The following is an 18620-nucleotide window of genomic DNA, read 5'->3' on the forward strand; positions in this document are numbered from 1 at the left end:
GGGCCAATACCACTTCAGCACTGATGACTGGACAGCGTTCTTGGGACAATCTGGCAAAGCAAAAGGAGCGATGGATATTCAGTCACTCAAGCCCAACCCCAGCACGGCCCACTGAGGCTGACAGCTGAACTCTTTTGGAGGGGCCTGAGCTCAAGGATCCTGGCCTCCAGGGACTTGGGGCCTGGAACCTGCTCACATGGGGTCAGGACCAGAGGTCCAGGAGAGATACAGACCCTCAATATCACATAAATAACCTTTGCAGCACTTCAGATCACAAAGCCTTTTTACAGTCTCCTCTCTGCCTCATGACAGCTCAGGAAAGTAAGCCTTAACATCTAACAGATGGGGGATCTGAGATCGGGTAGCCAGTCTCTCTAAGTCACATAGCCAGGGAGGGGTTTGAGCTAAGATTTGAATGGCTACCTTGTTTGTGGCAGATTCATCCCTGCAGACTGTGACTGTGGTGTGAGCGTATAGTACTGAGATCCTTAGGGCTGATGGGTCAACGAAAGGGGGAGACTTTGGGGGGGGTGACTTATGGCGCTAAGAGGGCACCACACATGTGGGGTGAAACCCTGGTTAGGCTGGGCAATGCTCAGGGCTTTGAGGAGGAGCAGGGCTCCCAATAAAATGTGACTTTGCTTCTAAAGCCTGAGGTGTCACTCAAAGCCCACCACAGTTCACCTGTCTGGGCCAGGATCCCCACCTTTGGCTCAGAGGCCACTCACTTGTTCCCTGGCCAATCAGTCCCACCCAGGGATTCTCCTTCCTGCCTTCTCTCTAAGCCTTAAGCTTCCAGAGACTGTGGCTGCTAATCCACGGTGTCCGCAGCCCCGCTTGGGGGCAGTGAAGTGCTCACAATTGGAGCTCAATAAATATTTGTCATTGGCCAAGCCTCAACTTCCTTTTCTGTGAGAAAAATGGCTGAGAAGGGCACATGTGTGTCACATGATCTGAATCAGGTTTGGACTCCTCATTTGCTAAAGATAAGCAAATGAGATGTGTGGGGAGAACCTAATACCTGTGCAAGATCGAGAAAGTCTAAGCCAGAAGATAAGGGACAATTAGTCCCACGTATATTATTTATTTATTTATTTAAGTAGATTTATTTAAAGTAGATTTATTTATTTATTCAAGTAGAGAGTGACCATGATTTGCTCCGAGTTCCGCGGCCGCGTAGGGACAGGGTCAAGGCTACATAACAAGTTATTTGACGACATGACCTAATCAAGGAAAACCTTCCCAGAGCTTACAGGGCGCGCGTCGAGTGCATCGACTTTCAACTTCTCATGCCTGGAACAATGAGCAGGATCAATCCACTGCTTTTGACTGCCAGTAAGTGCTGCGCGCTGATTGGTCCTGGTTAAGGAAACGGAAGGAAGGGCGTGGACTTGGGACCGCGCGAGAAGCCGGCGCGCCGCGAAAGGAGAGGTTTCCGGGAGAGACCATGGCGTCGCTCAATTGCAGAACCGCTGTCTGCGTTATCTGTTTGGAGAAGCCTAAGTACCGTTGCCCCGTCTGCCGTGTGCCCTAGTGAGTTCCGAGGGTCATGAGCCTGGGGGACCGGCTGCGGGCGGAGGAGGATCCGCGCGGCCTTCAGGGCTAACGTGGCCTGTTGCTTTGTTTTCACAGCTGTTCCGTGATCTGTTTCCGGAAGCACAAAGGTAAGCGCCCCGCTCCCTCGTGTGTGGCCGCCTCCACGTTCCGCAGCTGTCTCGGGGACTTGGGCTCCCGGGGCCCCATTCCCGGACTCGCAACTCTCGAACCTGGGAGACCCCGCCCCGGGGCGGGGTATACCTCTGCCTGTGAATGCCTCTTCAAATTTTGAGCAGTCAAAATCCTTTCCTCTGCCCTGACTTTCCTTCTCCGTACCATCCTCTTTTAAAAATAGTCGACTGCTTTTGCCACAAAAGTATGTCCTAGCTTAGGGTTCTGACACAGCTCCGCACCGTTTATCAGAAGCTGGCTAAGGTTAATGACATTTTCTTTCGTGTAAATAATATCTTGATAGAATCGTTGAAGTAGACCAGTTTACAATAAGGAGCAATATTTTTGGCTTCAGTGTTATCAAGTATACATTTTAAATCTCTTCAATCCGGCGCCTCTTCTCAGTCCTCGGGAACCCTTTCCCACGATCTCTTTCTCGGTGACTTTTCTGTTAAAACTTCCTCATTGGTGATTTGCCCCTAGCTTCATCCCCTCCAGTCTCTGGTTTACAGCTGTGTGTTTCGGACACCACCCTTCCCCTCCCCATCCCTGCTTTGTTTTTTTAACCCTAATATCTCTGGAGCATTTTCAAAACGAACCTTTCAGCTGAAGATAGGAAAGAAGAATTGCTTTGCTGAAATACAGTTGAGGGGCTGGCTGGGTCTGGAATGCTCCCCTCTGGTCCAGGAGCCCAGTGAGGCTCCTCCAAGAACACAGGGCAATCAGGAGCTCTTAAATCTGTGGTCTGGCTGCTTCCTGGGTAATTTTTCTGAAATGCACATTTCAGCAGTTCACTCCTTTGGAGAAAACTCCTGTGTTTCTGGCAGTGGTTCTTTTTTTAAAAAAATTGAAGTATAGTTGATTTACAGTGTTTTAAATGTACAATGTGGAGTTCCTGTCGTGGCACAGCGAAAATGAATCTGACTAGGAACCATGAGGTTGCAGGTTCGATCCCTGGCCTTGTTCAGTGGGTTAAGGATCTGGTGTTGCCATGAGCTGTAGTGTAGGTTGCAGACGCGGCTTGGATCCTGTGTTGCTGTGGCTGTGGCATAGGCCGGCAGCTGTAGCTCCAATTCAACCCCTAGGCTGGGACCCTCCATACATACATACATACATAAATAAATGTACAGCAAAGTAATTGTTATACATACATAAATGTATATGTGAAAAAAAATACGCTTCTTCAGTTCTTCTGCATTATAGGTCATTACGAGATGACTATCGTTGCCTATGACATGTATATATATATATACACACACACACACACATACACATGCATATATATATATATGGTTGTTCATCTGTCTTATATATAGTAGTATGTTTCTTTTAATCCCAAATTACTAATTTATTCTCCCCACCACCACCTTTTCCCTTTGGTAACTCCCAAGTTTGTTTTCTATGTCTGAGTCTCTTTCTGTTTTGTAAATAACTTCAGTTGTATCATTTTTTTTAGAGTCTACATATGAGTGACAAATATTTTTTAGAGTCTACATATTTGTCTTTCTGTGACCGACTTCATTTAGTATGATAATCTCTCAGTCCATCCATGTTGCTGCAATATTTCATTCTTTTATGGTTGAATAATATTCCTCTGTGTGTGTACACACACACACATATCTATATGTCACATAGTCTTTATCCATTCGTGTATTTATGAACATTGGCTTGGCTATTGTAATAATGTGGCTGTGAACATTGCTGTGCGTGTCGCTTTTCAAATTTGAGTTTTTGTCTTTTCCATATTTATGCCCGGGAGTAGGATTGCTGGATCATATGGTAACTCAATTTTTAGTTTTTTAAGGAATCTTCATATTGAACCAGTTTACATTCCTACCAACATTAATAAGAGGGGAGTTCCCACTGTGGCGCAGTGGAAACGAACCCAATTAGTATCCATGAGGATGAGGGTTTGATCCCTAGCCTTGCTCAGTGCGTTGCTGTGAGCTGTGGTGTAGGTCGCAGACGTGGCTCAGATCTGGCGTGGCTTGTGGCTGTGGCTGTGGCGTAGGCCAGCAGCTGTAGCTCATTCATCCCCTAGCCTGGGAATTTCCATTTGCCGCAGGTGCGGCCCTAAAAAAAAAAAAAAAGGGATTCCTTTTCTCCACACCCTGTCCAACATTTACTGTTTGTGGAGTTTTTGATGGTCATTCTGACCAGTGTGAGCTGATATCTCATTGTAGTTTTGATTTGCATTTCTCTAAAAATTCGCGATGTTGAGCATCTTTTCACGTGCCTGTTGGCCATCTGTGTGTCTTCTTTGGAGCAGTGTCTATTTAGGTCTTTGGCAGTGGTTCTTAACCTGGGTATTGCTTGCTCTAGGGAGACAGGCGGTCACCATGTTTTTTCCTCCCAGTAGCTGAGGAGGGGATGGTGGTACTTCTAGTGATTGGTGTTGACTCACATTAAGCAGCCTGTGGTGTGAGGTTATTCCACCTGATTAAAGACCTTTCCATCCTGAATACAGTAGTGTCCTTGCCGAGAGACACCGGTCTGGAGAAGAAAGACCTGTGTGTGGCATTCTTTTGCTCAGCTTCCTCCTCTTGTGCCCCAGCAATCTGCCAGGACCGCCCTGCCCAGTAGCTGCCAGTTGCTCATCACCATCTCCCTGTGCCTGTCTCTGCTCTTTGAAGGGTCAGATCCAACGGTGAACCTTTCCTTCTGCCCGGGATGCTCTCTCCACCTGGCAGCACCTTCCCCTCTTATCGCTGCACGCTCTCAGGTGACTTGGATCAGACTTTCCTTATTTTGTCCATATCTCTGTCATCTGTGAGACTAAACCCCCTCTAAGGTGGGTCTGATGACTTTCATCAGTGTATTCCTAGTGGCACGTGATACATGCAAATTTGTTATGTAAGACCCCTGAGAACCTAGTGTGATGCTAATTGAAGTCAGTGTGCCTCTGAATTGAAATTGTGGTGAAAGCTCTGTGATTAGGTGGGGCACAAAGGGAGGATGAGGCCAGGCCCTAGGGGTGCAGGAGGCCTGCTTCCTCAGCCCTCCTGCCAGGCCCAGGCTTCTAGTGCCCCTTGATTGCCTCTCTCTCATCCTCTCCACCCATCCCACCCCCACCCCTTACTCATACTTAGGCTTCCACCCTAGATGCTGCCTTGCTGGGGTGGGCTGCAGCCCTGGCACTCAGGTGGAGCTGATGTGCACCCGAAATGTGTGTTTTTCAGAGCACTGCAACCCTGAAACTCGTCCTGTTGAGAAAAAAATAAGATCAGCTCTTACTACAAAAACTAAAGAGCCTGTGGAAAACAAAGGTGGGTTTATTGCATCCAAACAAACAAACCTAGAAAAGGTTTCAGAGAATATGTTGGAAAGAAAGGGGAAAGGAGATGGGCCGGGACCAGGAGTCAATCAAGAAATACCTCATTAGGTAGCAGCAGCTTCCTCAGCCCTGAGCACCAGGGGTGGGCACGGGGCAGCACTGGTGACACTATAGAGAGGCCTGCAGAAAATGCGGGCAGGAGGCAGAGGGGAGAAGGGCCATCCACAGCTGTGACTTGGGTGACCGGTGGACCCTGTTGGCAGGAGCCTCCTCCCTCCCTGGGCCTGGTTGGGGCTGTCAGTTCATCTGAGCGAGGCCCAGGTGGGGCGCTACCTTGGGTTCGATACCAAAGAGGTACTGAACATTCACAGCCAGGGGATGGCCCATTTCTGTCCTTTGACAAATCTCCTTGGGTTCAGAAATTTCTGCCCATGCTGAAAACCCAGGAATTGTGTCAGCAGGTTTTTACAGAGCACCTAGGTTTTTTTTTTTTTTTTTTTTGGCCCAGGACAGGGCTGGAGCCCCAGTGAGGGGAAGTAGGGTGATAAGAATTGAAAAATAAGGTTCTAAGCTCAGAGGCCACAGGGGAACACATGGAATAAGCATGTGAGCACGAGGATGTGTTTGTTAAACTCATCAGTTCCTGGCTTTCCTAAAAGAGGAGGGTTGGTACAGCCACAGAGTGCAGAGAGGAGGTTATGTTTGTCTGAACGTACTTGCACATCCGTGTCCCTATTGCACGTGTGCACACACATTTGTTTTCTCGCGGAGGAGTGGTTAAAATTGGGCGCCTGGGTTTCCTTTTCAGTCCTAAGCAGTGGATTGTGTCATTCCTCAGATGATGACGATGACTCTGTGGCTGATTTTCTCAATAGTGATGAGGAAGAGGACAGAGTTTCTTTGGAGAATTTAAAGAATTTAGGTAAGTCTGTGCTGTGCTTGTTTACTTGATCTTGAATAGAATGAGTTTTTAAAGCTCTGAAACACTGAAGTGTGGCGTGCAGAGCCCTGCCTCCAGCCGCCTGATGCTGAATACCTGGCCTTCTCTTGACCTGGCTTTGGGGCTGGCAAAATTCTGCTCCTTCTTCAAGGCTTGCTTCAAGTTTCCCTTGCTCAGCTAAACCTTCCTGGACCTTTGCCTCACTCACAGAACTCGGCATGTGTCAGTTCTCGTCAGGCCCTGGAATATACCACTCTGTGTGTGTGGCAGTTGGCCTCTCGGACACCATTCAGGGACCTGCATTTATTCCCATCTTCACAGTGCAGGAGTTCATGCAGCCTTGGTCATCCCAGGGTTTGATTTTTCGGGCAGACATGGTGTAAGTGCCCAGCATTTCTGCAGGACTGCATTCCTTTTTTTTTTTTTTTTTGCCATTTCTTGGGCTGCTCCCACGGCATGTGGAGGTTCCCAGGCTAGGGGTTGAATCAGAGCTGCAGCCGCTGGCCTACACCACAGACACAGCAACACAGGATCCGAGCCGTGTCTGCAGCCTACACCACAGCTCACTGTAACACCGGATCCTTAACCCACTGAGCAAGGGCAGGGATCGAACCCGAAACCTCATGGTTCCTAGTCGGATTCGTTAACCACTGAGCCACGACTGCAGGACTGCATTTCTGTTGTATGTATCAGTAATGGGTCATTGTAATTCCTAAGGGTGGTGTTATTTTCCTTCTTTCCATCTCAAAGCACCCAGTCCCATGGGAGTGATCAGTCAGACTGAGGTAGGAACTGAGCTGGGGGTGGGTGTGAACAGTTTTGTTAATTGTAAAGCACCATGTACATGTTAGTGCCAGTTCACTGCGACTGATCCTGCTTCACGCTGGAGCAAACACTTCTTAAATGTCATTTGGAGTATTTGGTTTACCTGTCCTTGTCAGTGAGAACCTTCATCCCTGTAGAGAGGAAACATGCTAACTTGCTGCTATTCTTTGTATTGTGCTGGTAAAATGATTTTTCTTAGTTGTAATGGCATTAAGTTTAATTTGGAAATCATCTGATAATCTGATCTCACCTTAGGTGAAGTACCGGGTTAATTTGTGGGTCTAAGAAGGGTAAGAGGATACAATATCCTTGGTATTTATACCATTGGAAACACTGAGCTCTCAGCTATCTCTGCCTGTTGCCCTTTGCACTCAGCTTGGCTCTCTTTCCCTGTTAATTTTTAAGGGGAATCTGCAGCACTGAGAAGCTTACTGCTCAATCCACACCTTAGACAGCTGATGGTCGACCTCGATCAGGCGGACAACAAGGCAAAGCTCATGAGAGCCTGCATGCAGGAGCCCTTGTTTGTGGAGTTTGCTGACTGCTGTTTAAGGATCGTGGAACCATCCCAGCATGAGGACTCTTAAGGGGGATTATTGTGCTGTGCTGCCTGCTCCTCCCAGGAGGCCAGCTTGTGCAGAGCCCTCAGCCGGGTCGGTGCTTCCCAGGACGCAGAGCGGCCAACGGGTAGGTCCTGCGCATCCTTCCCTCTGCTGCCCAGGGCTGGGGCCCGGCGGATGAAGGGACTCAAGGTGGCAAACCCTTTATGGAGAGAGGGCTTGACATTCAGATGGTTGTTTTTACATGTTTTATTTTTGGTACAGTTACATAAATGATATCAAGTTTCACACCCATTTGAGTTAGAACTTTCTTAGTGTTTCTAAATGAAATTAGGATGGGGTGGTTCTATGGTACATTGCATTGCTCAGCGTTCTTGATTCCTAATCTAGTTGTTTGAAATTATATTAAATAAATCAACAAATATTTAAATAGTAAGGTTCTGTTCCTTTTAAAGGAACTAAAATGCCCAATTTCCCCCAGCCAACATTTTAGAGCTGATTTCAAGTGGGGTTTGAGGCATGGGGTACCCACTGTAGTGAGGGTGCCCACTGTAGTGAGGGCCAGCACCACTGAGTCGGATCTGTGAAGGATCTGCTTTGGTACCTACCAACCCTGACAACTGTCAGGGCTTGAGGCGTAGGTCAGAGTCCTGGCCTGGGCTGCAGGCTGGAGCCATCGCTCTCCCACGTGTGCTCAGAGTCGCTGTGGGAGTCACTTGGCAGCCGTGTGCTGATTAAATGTCTCTGGCAAGGCAGCTGGCAGGAGAAGGCGGTGTGGAGACAAAGGCCCAGAGGATGGCCCAGCCCGGTGAGGATGGATCACACGTGGCCCAGCTTGTGTCTTTCCAGCAGGATCTGATTAAAGCCAGTGACACTGTCAGGTGAAGGCTGGGGGCAGATGTCAGCGTAGCGCAGTGGAGACTTTCTGCAGCGAAATCTTATTGAGCCCTGGGGAGAGAGATGCAGCTCAGCCCCAGCTCTCAGAAGTACCTGGGCCAAAGGACCACCTCCCAGAGCACGCGCTAGAAATGCAGGGAGGTGGGGACACCTTTGGTACTGCGGGTGTGAGAGTCAAGGCAGGAGCAGGGCTGAGTTAAGCAATGTTTTTTTTCTTATTCTAAGACAGTAGCAAAGACAGAGGCAGTATTAAAATGTAAAATTTCATATCCATTCAGTGTGAGACACAAAGGAGGGAGCGCTCCCCTACTGGGAAGTGTTGCCTGTCACGTTCTCAGGCCTGCTAAAGGCTGGAGGACCACAGAGTTACTCTGCAGTTTAGGCTCCAGCGGCCTGTGTGTTTTCTGGAGATTTCATCCAGATTATGTCCTATAGGAATTCCTCTGGCAGGAAATTCAGTGTTTCCTTCCTTCTGCTTCATCAATGTCACTTAATACTTCCAAAAGGCCCTATTCTGTGCTGGCTGGCTCTCTCCCTGGCTGCCCATAATATCCTAAGTTGGAGCACTTGGACCACTGACTCATGTGCCTGTCATTTCCTCAGCTGGAACAGGATAAACAAGCCAAGGATTACAACTTGAGGAAAATGTGGTGACAAATCCAGTGACAATGGAAGGGAAAAAACTGTTATCATGACCCTAATTTTCTGACAGCAAGACTAATTTAAAGGAGATTCAGAGGAGATGCTAGAACACTTAGAGGTGGCTTTTAGATTGCACTTTGTCACAGTCCTTTCACTAAGGATGGGAACAGTCCAAGCTTTAGCCACTTGGGACGTGCAGGCTTCTGGTTCCCCAGCAAGGTTAGGAGGCTCTTGTCCCAGCCTCAGTTCTATTCCTGCTGTGACTCCTGGGCTTTGCCTCCTGTCCTCGGGTGGGACATGAGGGAACTGGAGCTGTCACAGCAGGACTGCTATCCCATAACCCAGCCTACCTGAGGCAGTGCCCGGATGGACATGACCCCGGCTTGGTCTTGTGCTGTCTGGATGGTATAGCTGCTGGGGGCGCCCACGGGGAGCTGGAGGCAGGCGAAGACCACCAGTTTCCTCTGAAAGCCACGGACTCCCACAGCCGCGTTGGCCAGGACCAGGCCCAGGGGCCAGAGTCGAGTTGCTCCTCCTGGGAGCCTGCTCTGTGCCTGGGGCAGTGAGAGGGAACTCGGGGAACGGGGAGCTTGAGATGAGTGTTTTTCTTCCACACCATCCAGTTCTTTAGAAGCAAGGAAGGCCATTCTGATCTTAAAAAGAGAATACCACTATTTAGGTTTTGATTTATCAGCTCTCTTAATGGAAAACACAAACTAAAAGTCTCTTTAATAATTCGGCTCAACAAGGTGAACTGAAGGGCACCTGACTTGATATGGCACAACTTTATGCCCAAGGCAGCCGTGCTTAGGCCTTACAGAGGCTGCTTAAAAAAGAGCCTTTGGAGTGTGCTTAGAGCAGGGGCCTGAAATGGCTCGTCTGCTTACAACACAGCCAACAACAGGACATCTGGGTTCATATGACAAAAGGCACAAAACTTGTGGCCTTCTTGTGAACAAACACCAACACATGACTGGTGGGCAGGACCAGGAAATTAGAAGAAAAGCTGCAGCTTTTGGTGGGGGAGTTTGCCACTGAGAGCCTTTCTGGGCCACGAGTGGTCTTATAGAGGCAAAGGCTTCGATCCTCTCTCTCTCTCTGAGGAGGAAAGAAACAAATAGGTTGCAACTCACAGAATGTGCAACGCTCCTCACTTCATTAAAGTGAGCCCTAAGGTGAGCTGTGGGCTTTGGTGATTATGTGTCCATGTAGTTCATCCTTGGTTTAAAAAAAGAACAAAAAGGACCAACATCAATGATGTTGATAATAGCTTTGTCTATGCAGGGAGGGGGTGTATGGTGAATTTCTGTACCTTGCTGTCAATTTTGTTGTAAACCTAACACTGCTTAAAAAGAACACCCTGGGTAGACATTTCGGGCAAAACTTTTGTTTGACTTTTCTATGTGTAGCCATGTTTTATATATGTGTGTTTACTGGGCTGTGATATAAAATGTATTTTTTAGATCAAAAAAGTTTGCCAGCCACTGTAGTTATGTTGGCAAATAAAAGCACACAGTAGCCTAAAAAAATTGCCTTATTGAGATCTAACTGATGTGCCGTACAGTTCCATGGTTTTTTAGCATATTCCCAAGTTGCCTGTGCCACTCTGCCCATGTCATCCCATCCTGCAGTGCAGGTGGTGGTGTCATGCCCACGTCACAAACGAGGCCACCCATCCCGCAGACTTCAGGAGTCCACACTCACCCTCCACTTCTGCCACGCGCGCTTGATGACCGTGGCAGCTGCGTGCAGCCTCTGGATGTGCTTCCGAGTCAACCAGGAACGGATGGCTAAGGGTTTTGTCCAAAAACCAGAAATGGAGTAAGATGTTGGTTAGAGCTCTCGGGAAGCAGGCTGCAGCGCCACCAGGGCTGCTGTGAAAGCATGGACGATGGCTGCCTGTGCACCACGTAAAGTACCACGTCAACACGCGAAGCAAGTCTGGCTCTGAAAAACCCCGCTCAGGCTGCCCAGACACAGACACCTACACGTCTAAGGGGCAGCTACCATGGGGCACCTCCCACCTTGGGCTCAGTCTGGGGCAGTGCCCAGGGAACCTACGCCACAGCTGTGGCAATGGAGGATCCTTAACCCACTGAGCAAGGCCAGGGATCAAAGCCGCAACCTCATGGATACTAGTTGAGTTTGTTACTGCTGAGCCACAATGAACTTCTGGGAACTCCTATTACTAGCATTTATTTTTCAAAATGAGAAGCCATGTCAGCTTATAACATTGCCTCCTTGCTTGATGGTTTTTACCTTCTCCTTAAACTCATAACAAGCCTGGTAGTAACACTGCTTGTCATAAAGGGATAAAAAGATGGCATGAGCAGCTATCTAGGACTGGGAAAGGAGGATCGGATCAAAAGGGATTTTTGAGCCTCTACTACCTACCGGCCACCCTGAGATGTGGTATGACCTGGTCTGCACTGAACTGGAGAGGCTCTGGGTGAGCTGGACAGGGAATTGGAATCCCAGTGCACCATAGGGACCTGCTCTTAATGGCTTGAGGCTGGGACATAGCTAGGTCTGGAAGACTCAAGGAGCAGGATTTCAAACGAAAGAGGGACCACAGGGGGGCCTGTGCAGTTGCTGACAGTGGCTGCATCTAGGCCCACCTCTCCTACCTGCCTGGATGAGCACAGCAGCCTGCCTCTGTCTCTCCTGCTTGCGGCGCTGGTGTCGCCTCCAGCCGCCCTGGATGCAGCGGGCGCACTGCTCCAGCACCTGGGCACGCCCGCGTTCCAGAAGCTCCAGCTGAGAGAAGGGGCATCCACTGAGGTCCTCAGCCTCTCCTCCCCTGCCCCGAGGAGGGCCCTGCCCCTGTGCTGCGGAGGCGCCTCTCTCCCAAAACCAGCTTACCGTGGAGTCGGTCATGAACACCTTGGTCCTGCCGCAGTGCACCGGGGCAGGCGTGGCCTCGGCTCGGTCACCTGGTGTGGCCGCTGCCTGAGCCAGGGCTGGCAGAGTGTGGAGGATGTCCTGGAAGAGGGCTTGCAGCGTGGCCTGCTCGGCGCGTGGAGACCGTTCTGGGGGAGGGAGACAGCGCTCCCGTCAGTGCTTCATCGACACACTGCTGTGGACTTGAGAATCAGGTCTGGTCTCCCTAACAACATTCCATAGGCTTCTTTCCTACTGTTCTCGCCTCTAATCCTTTCTGCCTCCTTCCTTTTTTCCAGGAGGCCAGAGGGCCTGCTCTTGCCCCTCAGCCCCTGGCTGTTCTGAGGAATCTTGGAGTCCCACTTGAGGCTGTACCCGGGACTGGCCTGCCACCTCCACTCCTGTGGTCCCCTTGGGCAGGGTGACAAAGAGCACTTACTTGGTGCCTGAACTCCCGGGCTGCTCAGCCAGCATTCGTTTCCAAGGCCCCAATCATGCTGAGGGGCAGACAGGACAGCCGGGCCACTCCCTCTGCCCGAGCCCTCCCCGCCCCCGATGGGAAAAGAAACAAAAACCAGTGCCCCGGGGGCCCAGCGGGTCCCCTGTCTGCCCTCCCGCTCTCCTGTACAGGGAGGATTACCTGAGGCTCTGACCACCTTTAGCTGCCCAGTGCCTTTCTGGGGACAGAGGCCGCCCAAGGAGACGCCGCAGACGAGAAACAGCAGCAAGATCAACCAGGGGCCCCGGGGCTTTGGGCAAGAGACAGAGCAGGAGAATGCACCATGGAGAGGGAGCAAGAGAGAGGTGGGAAGAAAGGGCGAAAGGAAAGTGAGGAAACTGCCCAAGAGGGGAAACAAAGCAGAACTGTCCCTGGTCCCCTGGGCCCTGGGGTAAGGCTCCACCTGTGCTGGGCCTCAGCCACTCCTACAGCCTCAGTGATGCCACACGTGACAAGCCCCAAGAGACCAGACCTTTCTCCTGACACTACAGCCTGCCGAGTGCCTTGAAGATGCCTCCACCAGCCAGGCCAGGCAATTTCCCCGCTTTCCTCTCCCTCTCCAGCTACGCCAACACCTGCCAAATCTGACCAGTCTCTTCCCAACCTCTCCTGGCTGTGCCCACATCTCAAGCTGCCACCACCCACACCCCCACCCCCGGCCTCCGGAAAGCAGAACACTCACCTCACTCCTTTCCTCCCCCAAAGTGCCTCCATTTGCTTGGAGGATAAAATTCAGCTTCTGTGACTGGGCCCCACCTGCCCCTCAGCCTCACCTCCCACTGATCTCTGCCCTACCGAGCCAGCAACACTGAACAGCCTGGAACTCCACACACAGGGCTGTCTCCTGCCTGCGGAATGCCCTTCACCTGGCTAATCCCATCTAGCCTCAGACAGCACCTCCTCCAGGAAGCCTTCCCGCTTCATACCTCTCCAGCACCACCCACAGCATTCTGTTCCTAAGTCTGCCTCTCCACGTTCCCACCGAAACAGACTAAAGACTGAAAGTGACAGCAGGCTGAATTGTCTTCTTTTAGTATGTTTCCCCCACTGAACCAAGAGCTGTGACAGTGCAGCTGTACTTTTTCATCTCTGAAGCCCAGCCCGTCGCCCTGAAATGGCCCAGGTAGGTGCTTAGGACACTGGGTGAACAAATGACTGGCAATGGTGGCCCTCACCTGAGCGCCCTTCATCTGCAGACTGGCTGGGGGCTGTGCCAGGACGGAGCCGCCTCAGTAACTCATACCGCTCCACGAAGTTCCGGTGAGAGACCCTAGAAGCCAAAGCAGGGGGATGGAGAGATGGGGTGACTTCAGCTGTGAACCAGGAGTTACTCCGTTTAATCTGCTCAATGCTGCCCCCATGAGGTGCTACCCTGACTCTGCCCGATGAAGGGATGACATAACTAGGGACCTTGGGTGGGAAGCCAGTGGAGACCACTTTACACTGAGTCTGCAGCCTTGGTCCTACCCAGACAGAATCCTGCCTTTTTTTTTTATGGCTGCGCCCACAGCACATGAAAGTTCCTGGGATAGGGATCGAACCTGCACCACAGCAACGATGCTGCATCCTTAACCCTCGGAGCTCCCGAGTCTTGCTCTTTTAGGAGGGGAATTGGATGGAGCCTGCTGCCTTTCAAAGGGGCTCAAAGGCCTCTCCTCAGAGAAGCGGGTCACTCCGCCCTGCTTGGCACGTCTCCCTCCTGATGGCTCTGCTCCCCCTCACGGCAACACCTCTCTGAACAGCCGTACTTCCTCTTCCTGAGCCGGGCCTCTGTCCCCATCTCCACACTAGTGTGGCTCTCGGCACAGCCATCAGCAAACACCGTGCCACCGGACCCAGGGGTCAGAACTCTTAAGTGGCCTCTGGGCAGCAGGTGCCTGGCTGACTCCCTTCCCATACAGCTCGCCTGCTCTCAGCCTCCAGGACGCCACCCGCCGTCCTGGCTCCTCCATCACCCTCGGCTCCTCCCAAGCTGTTGCTGGTTTCTGTCATCCGCACACTCTCTAAACACGTGACTTCCTCAGGGAATGGCCTCAAGCCTCTTCCCCATCCCCTGTAACTGCTTCTTGCTCATGGTGTTAGAACTCGCTGAGGACAGACCCTCCCGGGCCCCTCCATTTCACGACGGACCCGCCCCCCCAACTTGGGAGACCGTCCCCTGTTGGGGAACTGTCTAGAGTCATCCACTGGCCTCTGAGGGCAGCCTGGAGTCGGCTGCTGCCCTGCCCTGTACCCCATGGTCACCAATCCACAGTCTGATTTCAACTGCAAGTCATACTCCAACTTACCCACTCCTCTCCATTTTTCACTGGGCCACCCTCTCACCTGTTATACCTGCAACAGCCTCCCACTCATCTCCCTTCTCTCCTGACCCTGCAGCCGGCCTCCACACAGCACGCTGCTCATGACATCCAGTGGCTCCCATGGCCTCAGGACAACTGCTGTCTCGACGTGGCCTACAGGCCTGGCACTGCCCCCCGGCCCAGTTCACTGTGCTCTTCACTTAAGCATCTCTCAGGTCCTAACCTTGGAGCCTTGCGGTCGCTGTTCCGGGGCTTGGATGCCAGGCCGGCCCTCGGCTTCACTTCCCTAGGCCTGCGCTGCTCAAGGGCCTCCCTGACCAGCCCTGACCCCTTCCCCGTCGGTCTCTCTTCTCTCCAGCACCAATTAACCCGACACCTCTTGTTCTTGTTTCTACAGCCATGTACACCCCAAGACGGCAAGACTCGCCCTCCTCATTCACTGATTGCACTGGAAGTGGTGCCTTCACACAGTGGTCACAGAAAGGGAACGCAGCCCTAGAGCTCAGCCTGGCTTCCCTCCATCTCCACACCCTGCTGTGGGCTGGGCAGGCTCTCGTCTGACCCATGTCCACCCTGGCATTGGCCCTGTCCCTACGCCCGATGGACCGGCCCACTTACCGGATGGGGAAGCCGGCAGCGCTGATGTGGATGGTCTCCACGAGGCCGCAGGCCTCCAGCTGGCTCAGGACCTGCAGGGGTGGGGAGACGGGGGGTGCCTGCAGCCCAGGGCCAGCAGGCCCCAAATGCCACTCCTGTGGCCCTGGTGGCCTGGACCTGCAGGCTCTCCTGATCGGGGGACATTCTTTGGGGCAGTGAGAAATGAAGAGACCTTGAGAAAAATCTCCTGTCCCAGGTGCGTTTATCTGAAGCCTGGCTTCAAGTGCAGCTGAGACGAGTGCTGATCCTGGCTGTCTCACCACTCCCATCTTTGCTCACAAAGCAGCCCAATCCAATTTCTATTTTTTACTTATTTTATATTCTGCAGGCAACAGAGTGAGTCACAGCTGAGGGGCAGGGGAGGTTTTATATATATACCTCAGATCAACCACACCCCTGCAAAGGTCAAAGGGCAGCTGGCTGGCCACAATGTGTTTGTGCAAATTTTAGAAACTATACCTGCACTCAGAAATAGCCGTACTGTGCCTGGTCTGTACGATGGTGCAGGCTTTCAGCTAAGCACAAGATACCCAATTCCTCTGGGCAGCTTCAGTCTCATGGGAGGGCATGTGGCTTGGTGAGCAGATCGCAAGATGCACTGGAGCCCCTACTCACCTCCTCGGGTTGGGCCACTGTGCAGTGCACAGACCACACAACCGTACATGACTGGGGAGATAAACCCTCCCTAAAGTCATTCCATTTGGAGCAGATGTCCTGTCCCTCCCCTCTCCAGGGCCTGGGCTAGATGGGACTCCCCACGAAGTAGCCCTGGGCCCATGTGAATCACCTCCTCCGGGTGGAACATCTGTGCCTGGCCCTGGCTGTTGGGCTTGATGCAGCGGATGTAGTGGGGCGTGGTGCTATGCAGGACCTGCAGAAGCTGCTCCAGGGAGGCCTACAGAGGGGAGAGACCGTGGGCCAGGCTGTCTGAGGGCTTTGCTGGGCCCTGGCTAGTGACACCTCTACAGACCTCCCAGCCCGAGACCAGGACACCCACCCACCCTGGGTGACTGCCGGTTCTCAGTGGGCGTGCCCACAGCGTACTCCTGACCTCCTTCTGCTCACCTCTGCCCTCCAGGGACCCTTCCTGACTGTGACTCTCCACTTGGCTGGTCTTCCTGCATCTGGACTCAGCCTCCACCCCCCTCCCCACCCCCTTCACCAGAGCAATCTTCCCAGAAGAGAGCCACCTCAGAACCTCCTGCCGTTCCTTTGGGTGACAGTTGTTGTGACTAGGCCTGTCCTGTATGCTGAAGTTGTGCCAGGGCTATGACATGGCGCCATCTCACAGCTCAGAGCCTATTGGGCCTTGGACATGGGATGGGCCTGTCAGTGCTGTGTCTGAGGCTGGGCAGGAAAGTGCTGACCAAACCTGGGCTCCCCTGTGCCTCCTCAGGGAGGTGATAAGGCTGTGGTTGGAAGGAATACATGAAGACAAGTGGCAGGGAGGGTGGGAGTGAGTGTGGAGCTGAGGGGCAGGAGCACCCAGGGTGGTGGAGCAGAACGCGCCAGGGCTGAGAGACAGCAGGAAGGATAGGCTGCTGGAGGAGGGGACAAGTCTGCTCTGGGCTGAGGACAGTCTGAGCAGGAAGCTAGGGAGCTGGGAGCGGGCCAGTCACAGAGGTTTAGGTAACTACTGCGCTTCCATGATCACCCTCTCAGCAGGGGTTGAGGGCCCCATTGCCGCCCTCAGGCCCCTAGGCTTCCCATCACGCCAACTACCCCCCGGGTCCATCTGTCAGTATCCTGCCTCTGTCTTCCACATGGGGCTATGAGCCCCGTAGACCGGGACCTCGTCTGCCTGGCTCACCAGTGCACCCCAGCACAGCACCGATTCCGGGAGGTGCTTGGCAAGCACTGGAGATGGATGAGCGAACTGAGTATGTTGTGTCAGCGCCACTGGACTCACCTTGAACTTGGACACCACGGTCAACACTGGGGTCCTGCTCTGGCCAGAGGGCTCCTCCTGGGACTTCTCTTCAGGGTCAGGAGGAAACAGCACCTTGAGCAGGGGGTCCTGGGATTGCTGCAGGAGCCTGGTCAGCTCCGGGGGAACGGGGTCCTATGGGGGAAAGGACAAGAACTGCAGGTGAGGGCAGGTGAAGTGCTACCCACGGCTGTCCACGGGTGGCCAGCCCGGCTCACCCAGGCCCCAGAAGAGCAGGGCCTGAGTCCCAAGAGACCCAAGCTGGTCCACTGGAGGCCTAGAAGCAGAAGTCCCACTGAGACATGAGTGTCATTTCTGGTCAGGTCATGCCTGAATAGCAGAGATCTCAGACAGATGGGCCCGAGAGGATATTCAGGAGGGAGAGGGGGCTCGAGAGAAGCTTCCAAATAAACGCAGCAATGACGCAGCATCTTGTTTCACTCAAGTGCCCACAGGCCACAGCCCAGCCCTCACCTTGTTCTTCTCCACCAGGCCCGCGGTGTGGTACCGCACAGGCCCTGCGTAATGCACCACAATGAAGCTGGGCTCCTGGCTGAGCTTGTCGTGGCCTAGGCAGGGGCTGCCCGCCAGGGCGCTCTCGATGCGTGTCTGGAGCTGGGCTGCGCTGCTTGGCCGATTGAGGCGGCATTCCTGTGTGGGCCGGGATGGGATGGGCCGTCAGCCACAGTGAGCGGGGCTCACACCCCTCACGGTCCCCACCCCGGGGACCCTGTGGGAGCAGAGCTGTCCCATGGTGACCCTGAGAAAGAAGGGCTATAGAACTAGCAAAACATTATGCAGATGGAAAGAAAGGGGCACAGAGGGGGTACAGGACGGTCTTCAAGTTCCCAGAAAAGCCCTCCGTGCAGCCGCCGAGCAAGCCTCCCACCTCGTTCATGAGGGAGCAGATGCTGATGGGGCTCCCCTCAATGAGATCCAAACAGGTCTGGTTGTCCTGGTAGTTGACAAATGACCACTGCAGGCCCTCAGCCGCGTACTCCTCCTAGGGGCAGAGGTGGGGTGGGCTGGCAGAGGGCAGCTGTGGTCTGAGGCCCACCCCAAGACTGGCCTCAGCACCGCAGCATGTTCCAGGTGGCATCAAAGAAGGAACCAAAGCCGGCTGGTCAGACGCCGAGAAAGGACGCAGGGCCGGCCCAGCCTCACCTGCTGAGCCCTGAGGTAGTGAGCCACGAAGTGCTGCTGCAGCTTCTCATTGGCGTAGTTGATACACAACTGTTCCAGACTGTTGTTGGGAAACGACTCAAACCCGTACACATCCAGCAAGCCTGGCAGGAAGGGGAGACCCTGTGGGGTGGGGGCTGAGGGGCTGCTGGGGAGGCGGCAGTGGGCAGAGCGCCCCAGGGTGGTTCCCATCACTTCACGCCCCCTCGGAACTCAGAGCAGGAAAAGGCCAGAGCAGGAAAAGGCCGAATGAGCATGAAGGAAAGAGGCCCCAGGGAACGTTCTGCGTCCCACCCAGTTTGGACGGCCTGGGTCTCCGCCGCTCAG

General features: G+C 53.0%; 2 protein-coding genes across 14 annotated transcripts in view; one reads left to right on the plus strand and one right to left on the minus strand.

The window, feature by feature from the left end:
* Nucleotides 1370–15367, plus strand: ZNHIT3 (zinc finger HIT-type containing 3). 6 transcript variants are annotated; one of them, XR_306538.3, is made up of 6 exons: nucleotides 1370–1533; nucleotides 1633–1664; nucleotides 4887–4973; nucleotides 5790–5903; nucleotides 7152–7433; nucleotides 14925–15367. XR_306538.3 is itself a non-coding variant. In XM_021067321.1 (6 exons), exons 3-6 carry the CDS (start codon nucleotides 4378–4380, stop codon nucleotides 7331–7333), a joined length of 435 nt encoding a protein of 144 aa, XP_020922980.1. In that variant the 5' UTR covers nucleotides 1461–1533; nucleotides 1633–1664; nucleotides 4341–4377; the 3' UTR covers nucleotides 7334–10374. The 6 variants fall into 6 exon arrangements, 4 of the variants coding, with proteins under 4 accessions (XP_005669076.2, XP_003131748.2, XP_020922980.1 ...); XR_002337209.1 differs by having other exon boundaries at nucleotides 1373–1533; nucleotides 5820–5903; XM_021067321.1 differs by lacking the exon at nucleotides 14925–15367 and adding an exon at nucleotides 4341–4429 and having other exon boundaries at nucleotides 1461–1533; nucleotides 7152–10374.
* MYO19 (myosin XIX) overlaps nucleotides 7541–18620 on the minus strand; it is a 53867-nt gene continuing 42787 nt past the window's right edge. For 4 of the 8 annotated variants that reach the window (XM_021067311.1, XM_021067309.1, XM_013981138.2 and 1 more), the window contains exons 15-26: nucleotides 18276–18397; nucleotides 18001–18114; nucleotides 17586–17762; nucleotides 17094–17246; nucleotides 15972–16079; nucleotides 15146–15216; nucleotides 13400–13494; nucleotides 11708–11874; nucleotides 11473–11602; nucleotides 10550–10635; nucleotides 9196–9498; nucleotides 7541–8254 (exon numbers count right to left, since the gene is read on the minus strand). In XM_021067311.1, coding sequence (XP_020922970.1) covers nucleotides 8126–8254; nucleotides 9196–9498; nucleotides 10550–10635; nucleotides 11473–11602; nucleotides 11708–11874; nucleotides 13400–13494; nucleotides 15146–15216; nucleotides 15972–16079; nucleotides 17094–17246; nucleotides 17586–17762; nucleotides 18001–18114; nucleotides 18276–18397 — 1655 coding nt within the window. In that variant the 3' untranslated portion in view covers nucleotides 7541–8125. Of the gene's footprint in view, nucleotides 8255–9067; nucleotides 9499–10549; nucleotides 10745–11472; nucleotides 11603–11707; nucleotides 12475–13399; nucleotides 13495–15145; nucleotides 15217–15971; nucleotides 16080–17093; nucleotides 17247–17585; nucleotides 17763–18000; nucleotides 18115–18275; nucleotides 18398–18620 lie in introns of those variants that run through there. The other 4 variants (XR_002337206.1, XR_002337208.1, XR_002337207.1 and 1 more) reach the window with 4 other exon arrangements.

The sequence above is a fragment of the Sus scrofa genome, chromosome 12 (assembly GCF_000003025.6).
Source record: "Sus scrofa isolate TJ Tabasco breed Duroc chromosome 12, Sscrofa11.1, whole genome shotgun sequence".
NCBI lineage: Eukaryota > Metazoa > Chordata > Mammalia > Artiodactyla > Suidae > Sus > Sus scrofa.